The 12,095-nt window shown below is 39.4% G+C and overlaps 1 protein-coding gene across 2 annotated transcripts in view; it reads left to right on the top strand.

Moving 5' to 3' along the window:
* Positions 1-198: 198 nt before the first annotated feature.
* The window catches only part of cerk (ceramide kinase), a 30,362-nt gene continuing 18,465 nt past the window's right edge, over positions 199-12,095 (top strand). The window contains exons 1-4 of one of the 2 annotated variants that reach the window (XM_017494526.2): positions 199-565; positions 10,287-10,418; positions 10,624-10,746; positions 11,520-11,645. In XM_017494526.2, coding sequence (XP_017350015.1) covers positions 400-565; positions 10,287-10,418; positions 10,624-10,746; positions 11,520-11,645 — 547 coding nt within the window. In that variant the 5' untranslated portion in view covers positions 199-399. Of the gene's footprint in view, positions 566-10,283; positions 10,419-10,623; positions 10,747-11,519; positions 11,646-12,095 lie in introns of both variants that reach the window. The other variant, XM_017494525.2, reaches the window with a different exon arrangement.

Raw genomic sequence — 12,095 nt, 5'->3', positions numbered from 1 at the left:
TATACATATATACATATATACATATATATATATATATATATATATATATATATATATATATATATATATATATATATATATATATATAACGATATATATATCCTCCACGTCTTTGTGAAGGTACCCTGCGCGGTGCGTGCGCGGTGCGTGCGCGAGCCTCGTCGCTGCTTACGTAAGCAGATTTGCGTGGTGACGTGGGAACGCTAGAGCTCTGGCTGTCTTTTTCCATTAGAGAAAGCCGAGACCGCTATGTGTGGACAGGGCGAAGGACAACGAGCGCCTTAACCGAGTCTGCGGGATTGAGTAGCTAGTTAAGTGTGTTTCGAAGATGAAATACAGATAACTACGGTTTAAACTGGGCCGTGGCTGCGGCTGGGAAGAGTTTCTACACGGAGAAAAATGGAAAAGCAGCCGAAGCCGCCGCCGCTGCTGCTGTTGTCCTCGCAGCTCAGCTTCCAAAACAGGGTCTGTGAGGTGACATTAAACAGCGCTTTCCTCTCCTGGAAAGAGGTGGAGACGAGACCAAAACGGACCTCGGGCAACATTTATGGTCCTCTGAAGGCTGGTAAGTTTCCAACTACTCGAATAAAGGAGGAATTATTTCTCAGAGCTGCTTCCACTGAACACTGTCTTTGTTTTGGTGACGCGCGTTAAAGTGTGCACGCGGTGTTTAGTTTATTACCCAGCATGCCGTTTTAAACCAAGCCAAACATCATCTTTTTCAGACAAGACTAATAAAGTGCTTCTGGAGCAGGACCTGTGTAAACACAAAGGCCTGTTGATTTGCCATAGAGAGGAGCAGATGCACGTGGCTGGCAATATTTAATCATTAATAAACAGGAGTAATAATAAAAGCTTTAAGAATGGCCTTCATGGTCTTATCTCTTGTCACAGTACATAAGTGCACTGCAGGGCTTTATTTCATGTGATGAGTCATTTATTATGCAGATCTGACCTGAATGGTGACTAAAGGGAAGGACAGGAGGACAGAGATGAATTACCTGTAAATAGTGTTCGCTGTCCTCAAGGGTATGCTGACCTAAGGAGTCATGTGTCCTCATGGTTCATTTACTAACCGTGCTATAAATAATGCTTGGAAAAGCTTAACAGATCTTTTACCTTTTTTTCCCTTCTCTTCAGAGTTTCCATAATTACCTACTGTCCTGTCCTGCACTGTTTTATTTATCTTCCCAGGAGGCCGGCCTGCATGCTCTTTACACTGACTACGTTTACATGGACAGCAGTAATCTAATTATTGACCTTATTCTGAATGACAATATTGTGATTTAAGGTGTTTATATGAGTTCCTTTTAGAATATTCCTTTCATGTTTGTGTTTTACGTGTTACGTGTGAACATAGATCGATTAATGTCACACGTCATTACGTCCCCACGCCACGCCTTCCGACGTTCCCTCCAGAATTTCACGTATCGACGTACAGTTCGTCTTCGTTATGGTAACGTATACAGTTCTGTGTGTTTCAGTTTTCATTTATGAACGTTTCAAGTGCGGTTAATTATTTGTCATGCTGTACGTGCAAATAGACGACGGCTTGAAGCCGTGGGCTGAGTCCCAAACCACGTACTTACCTACTTTATAGTAGCCGAGATGCTTGTATTTCTCCTACTATATAGTAGGTAAGTACGCAGTTTGGGACGCAGCCGTGCTCTCTTATTTGCCTTCAAATGGTTGAGCACTGCCGTGTGTGATTGTGTCCTGTCGCAAAACGTGTGAAAATTTCCCCCACGATGTTAATAGTGTGATTAAGGTGTGTACGTGTTTGTAATACACGTCCATCATGCGACTAAAGCAGGAATACTCCACGTCTTAATTCAATTTGTGTTTACTTCGAGTATGACTTTAATCGGATTAAGGTAATCAGTAATCGCTGTTTACATGCTAGTTTCTTAATGAGAGTATCGGGTTAATATCAGATCTATGTTCTCCATGTAAACGTACTGATTGTGAACATGTGACCCAGCATTTCCCTGTGTACCTTTTCACATGTGTTTAGATGTTGGCCACAGGGTGAATTTCAGGCCCTGTCTATCTGAGCAATACTTTGTCAGCCAGTGTTAAGGCCTTTGTCCAATTCCAGTCACAGAACTAGAATTTGGACCCTGCGCTGGCTGATTTCTCATCCGAGCTTGGGAAGAAATCACGCCGACACCATGGTTCAGTGAAAGCTTCTCAGTTTAATGATACAGAAAGCATAGTGTGTGTGTATATACACACACAGAAATATTGATAAAGAATGATAAATGTCAATTGGAACAGATCACAGATAAAATCAGAACATCTATTACGTATGTTCGAGTGACACAAGAACTACAAGACGTCTAGTCTACCTGATAATAAGAGTAGAAGAAGAACCAAGAGGGAGAGAGAGTGAGGACGAAAAAGCGGGGTGATCAGGAATGCGCAAAACATCATTCTGGTACATTGTGACACAAACTAGAGACCTTCAGAACTGAGACACAGAAATCTTGAATGAAAGTCATCAGCCATGTTCCACATGACACCATCATTATTATTATATAATCTATATCTATATCTATATATCTCTATCTATATATCTATATATCTATATATCTATATATATATATATATATATATATATATATATATTATAATGATAGTGTCATGTGGAACATATGTATTAGTGAAGGCATCAGCTGTTCTTCTTCAGGACACGAAACGTCCAGTCCCGGTCAGTTTAGGAATACGTCCCATAACACAAACGAGCATTGAGATATCTGGAATACAACCCGAGAGCCTGAGGTTCACTGTGACACTAACCGTGTTCATGGGAAACATTATACGTGTGTGTAGTGATAATAGGTTTTTACAGTGCCATAGAAAAGTCACAATGAACCCAGTGGCACTGAATACAAGAGTACACTGTACTACTTGGATTAGTTTTCCTCTCAAAGCCTACACGTATCTTTTCCCGGGGCTGTGCTTCTTCCTTCCTCGACTAGGTACTGTAGAGGCCCTGGCTTTTGTTAAATTACTTGGAAACTTGAACACTGAAAGGCTTTGACTATTAAGGCCCCATTCAGACTTGGTATTAAGAGGCATTTCAGTGGACAGCACTAAAGACAGGTCTGAACAGGGTCAAACGCGTCTTGATCTGTTCAGAGATGCGCCCTGTTACATCCCTATAGTATTTTTTAAAAAAAATTAAAAAAAAAGCCTAGTCAGGAGGGTTTAAATTAATGCTCTTGTTCTTACACATTATCCTTTCTTATACAGGGACTTGTTAACGATGTCTTATATACCAAGAATGACATGCAATCATGGATATGGTTAAACTTCCCGTTAGAATATGTTTACGTAACACACATAGAAGGAGTCTCGGATGTCAGTGTCTTTGTAACAGTCAGCAAGTTTCAGGACCGAGGACTTTACACTTTCCTGCTTCTCTGTAATGAGACATTGTTCTCAGTAACATATTGTTTGTCTCTCTTCAAAAAAGAGAAGAACTTCAGCGTCATAGGAGTGAAGAAAAGAGATTTGTGTTTATATAACACAAAGAACAGGAAGTAACTCGTCTTGTGATTTGTGATCTATGAATTATACAAGACAAACTGGCCGGTTTTAGAAAATGGCATATATATATATATATATATATATATATATATATATATATTTTTTTTTTTTTTTTTTTTTTTTTTTTTTTTTTTTAGTATTGCTTCATTACAAGTGAATGTATCACATTGTTCCTATACACTGAAAGACTTTTTGCTATGATGGACTTTCTGGTAGTGTATAGGGCTTGGAAGAGGCCGATTTTACAGTGTGTTGGTGTTATTAAAGAACACATGATATTATTGGACAGAATCGAGAGGTCAAAAGCCATTGAGTGCACAAACGGTCAGATATGTAATGTTGGATCATTTTCCCTTATAAGTAAATGGCCGAGTATAATATTTTTGTCTCATTGGTTTAATTGGTTTCTCTTGGTCTACTTTTAGGATGTGTGTGTGGAAATCCGTTGATGGTTAAAGTCGTATTTTTATATGGAAATGTGGACAATTCTAAAGGGTTCACAAACTTTCAAGCACCACTGCAAATCTCCACACACGTTCTAGAAGCGCAAACTATATACAGTATGTAAGCTCCAGTACAGGCGTAGTGTTTTTATATATTAGATATTTGACAGTATATGTTTGCAGGCTGTTCCTGTGTAGCAGCTCGCATTTTATTTAGGTTTTTTTTTTTTTTGCGTGTGACGCTTGAAATCAGATGAACCGTGATTTAGATGAGCAAATCCTTCACAAAATGCCCCACAGTGAGAGGAAAGTATGATTAAAGGTTTTATCAACTGAATTAAGAGCCTGACATTTTAATTAGTAAATGCCATCTGATTTCTTAGTTAGATTAGTTTTTCTTGTTTGGATTTGAAATTACTTTGAATTGCTTTTTTGGCATATTTGGCAACCCAGCTGCGGATGAAATTTGAGCATGTGGTCACTAAAGATGCAGTCGAGACACCTGGAAAACCCAGGTGTGAATGTCTATCCGTCTCAGCTGTCGGCGTGTGATCAGATCACCGAGGCGGATGATAATACAGAGGCTGAGCAGGGCCTGAGAGGAAGTATAGTGACTGTATTGGGATACAAGAGTGTTGCTCATAAACACAGTTATTTCATGTGTGTGATGATTTGGAAATGTAAGTAGAATAACGTGCATCAAGCGGTGACTTTTGTCTGAATGCACTTCAACCTCTTTACGCTCAAACCTCTTTACATTCACTTATACATAATGCTGGTAATGAAAAGAAATTGTTCTACCATATTTCAATAATGGGTCATCTTAAATAACGGTCCTGCCAGTCCTCAAGGGTCTTTTTAAGCTCGCATTGACCTCTGTAGTGCAAACTGTCATTTGACATGAAGCGCTACTGTGAAGGGCCCTCATTTTCCCAGAACACTCCAGCTCCTTATCTTTGCTTGATCATTTTCTCTAACCTACAATTTGATTAGCAAAATAGTCTGGCTTTTGAAGCTGATACGCTCTTCCTGAACCACAAGTTCATTAGTCAAATAATATTTTCCATCAATGTTAGTCATTGCCAGTATAATGGTGATGTCAGACATGTTGGTTATTCAGCTCGGTGTTTTCTGCCTTTCTAGTTCCTTTTATTTGGTCAGACAAACACGTCATTTGAACTTGTGTGGGGGAAGGAAAAAATCAGCTCCACCAAAACCCAAAAGCAGAAGAGGTCTCGGGATAGTACCGAACTTGAGTGCATTTCATTTCAAGTGAAATCCAACACAAATAAAACTGAGCACTATGGGGCTGTTTGTTGAAGTTGGGTAAGCTGGCACTCCCATGCTTAGCAGTGTGAGTCATGGGTTAACCTTGGACAGTGATCCAGGATTTAGATCATCTGCATGATCTTATTAGTTGCTACAACACTTACCGTCCGCTTGCAATAAATCCTTTCCTTGCTAAGAACCCAATGGAGTATGATAAATAAAAGTAAGAGGTGTAGTTGCTGATTCACTTTAAGATTTTTAAGAAAACCTTGGTCCTTTTACATTTGCTTGTGTCATTTTCATGCATACCATGATGACCGTGTCCAAGTAATTACTACTGCTAAGGGTCGATTGGACTAACTAACCCAACTAAGGTCTGGAAAAATAGATCCAGCTCGTCACAATGTCTGTTTAATGTAGCCGAACTCCCCATCTTGCACGTGAAGCTCCTTCCAGAATACGTCATGTAGAATAAAAGGGACCTTATTTGTGAAGGGGCGTTTCATGCTAACCCAATGTTTGGCCAGGGATAACACCGTGCATTGGACGAACGACATGTGCGGCTGCTCAAACAAGGCTCTCATGGAAGGGCAATGTGTTATGTAAGCTCCCGCGATGAGCTCACGTGCACTGTCTGCATCTGCCTGCCATTCACGTGACAAGCCTGCTCGAGCTTGCATCTCCCTGGTGATGCAGCCCGAGCCTGGTCTTATATTTCTTACAAAACCGCAGCCCTGTTTAATGCTGCCAACAACACCGACTTGTTTTCAAACCACCGCTGTAAACGAGGTTCTGCTGCCAGTAAATATTTTACATCCGTTTTTTTATTGTAGACCGTCAAATCCCTGGAGCTTCTTTAGAAAGATCGATAAATTGAGTGGATGTTTGCCCCCATGCGATGTGCATCCAAGGCAAAAATTTCCATGTAATTTGCTTTTTTTTTATGATGAAATCTGAGTTCTCAGAATCCCAACTTCTGTGCTGGAGTAATTAATGTGACCTTGAACATCGCTGGAAATGGAAACGGAGAGATGAGAAGCTGGTTGGTTTTAAGAACTTGCAGCGACTCCTGAATGTTACCCCTTATGTTTGAGATCTTTCAATCACTAAGCGCATGACTAATAATTAACATTCTTCTACATATCATTTATATGGCTGAATATTTTGTGCCTCTGCCACTCGGGTTGTCTGTCTGTCTGTCCGTCCGTTTGAGATTCTCGTTTGTATGATCTCTCCAGAAGTTAGGTTTTTGTTATTATTTAAAACCGGTTATTACTATATCTCCGGATTACATTTTGAAGTGGATCCGAACAGGGTGAAGGTCCGAGGCAGAGGTCGTCATTCTTATCCGCAAAGGGCCGTTGTGGCTGCAGGTCTTCATTCCAGCCAAGCCGAGCCATACCTGATTCCACTTGTGTAAATCAGTTCATCTGCCACACCAGTCACACCGGCCCTTCGTGGATAAGATTGAAGACCCCTGGTCAAAGATCTGTAATAAGTTTGCTTTAGTAGTTTTCTTCGTCATTGAAGTCCGGTGCCTCCAGGACGTATTCACCCTTTAGTGATGAGTTCTGTTTTTGCTGTGTTGTAGCATCACATTTAAATGTATTTTAGAATTTTTTTCTGCTCATTTTGAAGTCACTTTATAGTTAATAAATAAAAACAAATTTAGATGTCCTTTTAATTATTAAAAAAAAAAAAAAACTTAATTGATAAGTATTCCTTCACTCCTCAGAGTCAGTACTTCTGCGTCGTCCTTTTGCAGCAGTCACAGATTCGATCATTTTGTGCATTTTGATTTCGGCGTTTTCTCCTATTCCTCAATGCAATGAACATTGGGGTGCAGCAGTTTTCAGGTCATGCCACAGACTGGGTTGTTGTTTTTTCCAAGCCATAACTGAGTAGTTTTTGCACACTGTATATTTTAAGGGTATTTCAGGCATACAAATTAGTAACACGAAGGACCTGACTTGCTGGTAGTGGAGACGTCTCTGTCAGTGCTGTTGGCGTCAATTTCTACTTGTTCTTTTAATGATCTGTTCCTGCCATAGACACACACAGCAGCACATCAGGCCAGGAGTCCCAGTCCAAGTCTCACAAGAAGTGAGATGAACAAAGCACATCATTAAATCTGCATGCCTCTATGGGGGAACTTAAATGTGACTAGGAATAGTGCATTGTGAACTCAAGGTTGCTGACAGTAAACGCTAATGAGGCTTAGGTCCAATGTGCACAGGACAAATGGCATGAATACGCTTTATCTAGTTTATCAGGGCTGGACAAATTACAACTTTATCAGCTAGCACACTGGGCAAGTCAAAGCTCCCATGTAAATTCATTGTAACATCGAAATTTCATGACCGTCCTATAGCTGATAAGTGGAATATGATTGGTAATGAAAATCTCTTAATACATTCTTGTTTTAAAATGGTCTTTTCCATGCATTGTAAAGCAGCTGTTGTATACTTGCACAACCAGCATAACATTTCATTACAAAACAATTAACAAACAGGTTTCTCATGTTCATGTTGTTCCACACCTGAAGGTAAGAATGGAAGGGTATGTGTGTATGTATATATGTATGTGTGTGTGTATGTATGTGCACATACACATTTGTGATCTTCCTTCGATAACACGCAAGACATTAAAGGTAACCTGAGGTCAGGAATCTTTTTATGGATCATAACCTTCACTCTCTCTATTGATAACGTTTAGCTGGAGTAATAGTATAATACTGCCACATCATATAGATTCAGTATGTCCCATCAGTCAATTTTGAGTTTATTCAAAATGACTGAAGAGCACCCTAGAGGAAAAGCATTCGCTAGACTCCAGTGGAATGTCCAGCATTGTTATGTGGCATTTCCTTTCTTTCAGCATTGTTTACTGCCCTGATATGTCATGATTGCTGAAGCCAGGATGTCGTAACTGAGAAAAGAGAGACATTATATAAAGAACACTAGAATCAAAAAGACAATGTTTTATAAGGGCAGTTTGTGACGACGGTTAGACCATGCGAGTTGGATGTTAAAAGATATAAAAATTCTTCGAGGTGATATTTTTACCTTCCATGTTCAAGATGTTAGACTGTGAGAGACTCTTAATGTGCAGTCGGTGACCCTTTAAAGGAATAACTAGTGGCTCTGTTATGCTGTAGGATTAAACTGACATGCTTTGGGTCCACTTGTCCCATTAGAGTGAAGCTTCACTGCAAATCAGTACAAACTTCTTCTATCTTGTGATGAAACTTTTCTATCCTTTCTATTATTTATGTATGTATGTATTTGTCTTCACCAGAATGATTCTGTCCGATCCACAGGGCACATGGGCTCACTTAATGGTTTGATGAGTATGAAAATGATGTAAATCATATGCTATGAGCTTTATAGTCACGAGATCTGAACTTGATTGAACATGTGTGGGGCATTTTGTACGGACGTGCTAAAAACAAGCTTTCCACCGCCGTCATCATCAAACCTCCAGTTAAGAGAGGAAGGTTTGGAAGAACAGTGTTGATCGCTCCAGTACAGTTCCAGAGACTTGTAATATCTATGACAAGGCACATTTCAAGCTGTTCTGGTGACTCACGGTGGCTCAACACCTTACTAAGAAACCATATTTGTAGTTATTTCTTTAATAATAATAATGATGATGATGATAATAATGTTTCATTCATATAGCACCTTTCCAGAGCTCAAGGACACTTTACAATAGTGAAACAGTAGTACATAAACCCTGAACGAATAAACAGTAATGGACAGATATAAACAAAGAACAGTCATGGACAGACTCATGGTACAATCAGTGAAGACAATTACATGGCAGCGCATTAGGACAAATCTCACTGAGGAAGTTTAGATTTAAACTCTGAGATAGAAGTCATGCTGCGAAGAGTAAGAGGGAGTGAGTTCCAGATCTTGGGTGCTACTGTGCTGAATGACCTGCGTCCCACGGTACAGATGCGAGATCTGGGGCCAGAGAGTCCGGACCCGGACGACCTGAGCGGGTGAATCAGGTTGTAAGGGAGAAGCAGTTCACTGAGAGAGCGAGGTGCCAAACCGTGAAGAGATTTAAACGTAAGCAGGATCATTTAGTGTTTGATACGAAACGAAAGCAGTAAGCAGAGAAGTTCAGACAGGATAGCAGTGATGAGAGCTGAGCGCTTGGTATGTGTAAAAATTCTCACAGCGGAAGTTTGAATACATGGCAATAGAGTTAGCAGGTAAGTCAACGGAGAGAGCATTGCGATAGTCAAGACATGAGGATATAAATGCATGAATAAATGCATGAAATGCAGTGTTTTGTGGCTAATGAAGGGACGAAGACGAACAATGCAACAAAGGTGAAAGTAGGCAATTATAGAGGCAGAGTTAAGCTTTTGAGCTTCAGAAGTGATTATAAGTCATTTAAATTGCCAGCCTTCTGTTGGTCTTTGCTCTTCAAGAGCATATGAGTTTTTTGGGGGTCAGAAGCCATGATGTTAAAGATGGTGGATTGTGCAGTTTTTAGAGGAACGATTGTGATCACAAGCAGAATGCCCGAGCTCACAGTCGGTTTCAGTTTAGCATTACTTCACAGTACCGTGTTCAACACCATGCACCATCATGCCTTTACTGGTGTTATGACAAGGAGGGAATGTGAACAAGAGCTCTACTCTCTTTCAGAACTAGCCTGGCCTGTTTTACATTCTCAGTAAGAAGATTGATCTAAGATTTCATAATGCATATTTTAAATAATCAGATCCTCTCAAAGATATGTATGGGTTTTTTTTTTGTAACCGATGCGGAAACAAATCAGCAAGAGGTCTGTTTCAACAATCACCAGCTTGTCCTTTCACGGGGAGGGAACATCAGTGTTCCCGCTATGTTTTAGTTACTAAACAATCTGGATTGTGTTACTCAGTGATGATAAATCCCTTTTTGTCAGTCAAGTCCAAAGTTTGAGTTTGAAAATGTGTGTTGCATTTGTGATTTAAAAAAAAAAAAAGATTATAATGTTTTTACTTTTATTTTCTTTTAGCAGGCAGCCACTACGTGCCAGTGTGTGAGATCATATCCGTCCAGGAGACGGAGGAAGATTGCCCAAGCACAGACACAGGAAAGTGGCAGAAAGTTCCACAAAGTGTAGCTGAATCTAACCAGCACGCTTTCACAGGTATGCATGCTCCATGTTCTGTACTGAAGTGTTAAGATATGTATGCTTTCACTGGGTTTTCCTTTAACGGGATAAACCCCCTTTGTGGTAAGAGGAATGTGTGTTATCTATCCAGGAATACACAGATCAGCTGAAAGATTGCCATGTAATCGTGTGTTTATCGCACTGTACACATGTTTAAACGTTTCTGACCTTCTCTCTGTAGTGTCCTATGTGGAGAGGACTCAGAAACACCGCTGGCGGTGCAGTGAAGTCACCCTCCATTGCACTGATAGGACACTGTGTCTGCAATGGGTCCAAGCCATCAGGGAGCAGCTCTCACTATTGAGTACGTCCTTAACATTCTTTTGTGCAGCTGACCTAGAATAGTGATTATGTCGACTTTCTTAAAAGCGTGTGTAATTTCGTTTATTGGTTTCTGGAATTACTATATATACATATATCTCACACTGATGCAGGTTTAGAAGAGTTTAAGTTGCACCGCTTGGTCCATTTGAAATGGATTTACTGGAAAGCTATCCTGGTTCTAAGTTAGGACTTGTTTAAAGTTAACATTTAATGACGAGTGTCTAGAAATGACTTGCACCTGAGTCAACCATTTATAGTTTAGGTTTATAAACGGTGAAGTGTTCTGAGCCTAGAGAAGACGACAACCTGGTTTAAGAAGTCGGATGTTATAAGACGGACGTAGGACCAGTGCAGGGATAAATTATATTCTGAGTCACATGCTGTATCTGAAACATGTCTGTTTTGTATTTAAAGCTTTATTTCTCCGATATAATATGCATTTTTGCTATAAACACACGTATAAAAATAACAAATGTAAGAGTTGACCGATTATAATATTTATGCATATTATTAATGTTTTTGTAAAATAATTATGCTAGATTTAGACTACATAATTAAGTAGGGTTTAGGAAACTTGCAATCGTTAATCCAGAATTCAAAAATCATTTATTCAGGAACTTGGTCTCAGTTTGTCACAATTGATAAAGTTTGTTTGTTTGTTTAAAACAAAAAAAACAATGAAGTTTACTCTAGGCTACAGATTGTTGTGTAACAAATTAAGCCTGTTGTTTCTCCACGTCTCCTTATTTGCAGCTATCCGACCGAAGCACTTGCTGGTCTACATAAATCCCTATGGAGGGAAACACCACGGGAAAAGGATTTATGAGCAGAAAGTAGCCCCAATTTTTTCCCGTGCCTCTATTTCCACTGACGTGATTGGTGAGCCCATCAGCCGTCTGCATTAACATTTGAATAAAAAATGAGCGTTCACATTCTGCAGAAAGATATTTGTAGGCAAATAGCCGTAACTGCCAAGTGTTCCCAAGGATATGATTTTGTTTACAGGTTTATCCATCAGGCAGGATAATGATAATGGGAGCTCTGATAGTTGGTAAACATGAGCAGATTATTAATCAGGATGCTTTTTTTCCCCCCACATAGGCTGAGAAATGGTGAATGGAATACTAGCAGCACACAATCATGTGTGTGTGTGTGTATGTGTATATATATATATATATATATATATATATATATATATATATATATATATATATATATATATATATATATATATATATATATATATATATATATAAAACTGTATAAGGCTTATTAAAGAAGTTTTTTTTTTTTTTTTTTAAATCATGTTGGCATTTCACAAACAGCAGC

The sequence above is a fragment of the Ictalurus punctatus genome, chromosome 19 (assembly GCF_001660625.3).
Source record: "Ictalurus punctatus breed USDA103 chromosome 19, Coco_2.0, whole genome shotgun sequence".
NCBI lineage: Eukaryota > Metazoa > Chordata > Actinopteri > Siluriformes > Ictaluridae > Ictalurus > Ictalurus punctatus.
Note: the sequence above shows the minus strand (reverse complement) of the source record. Positions and strands in the feature narration are given on the sequence as shown.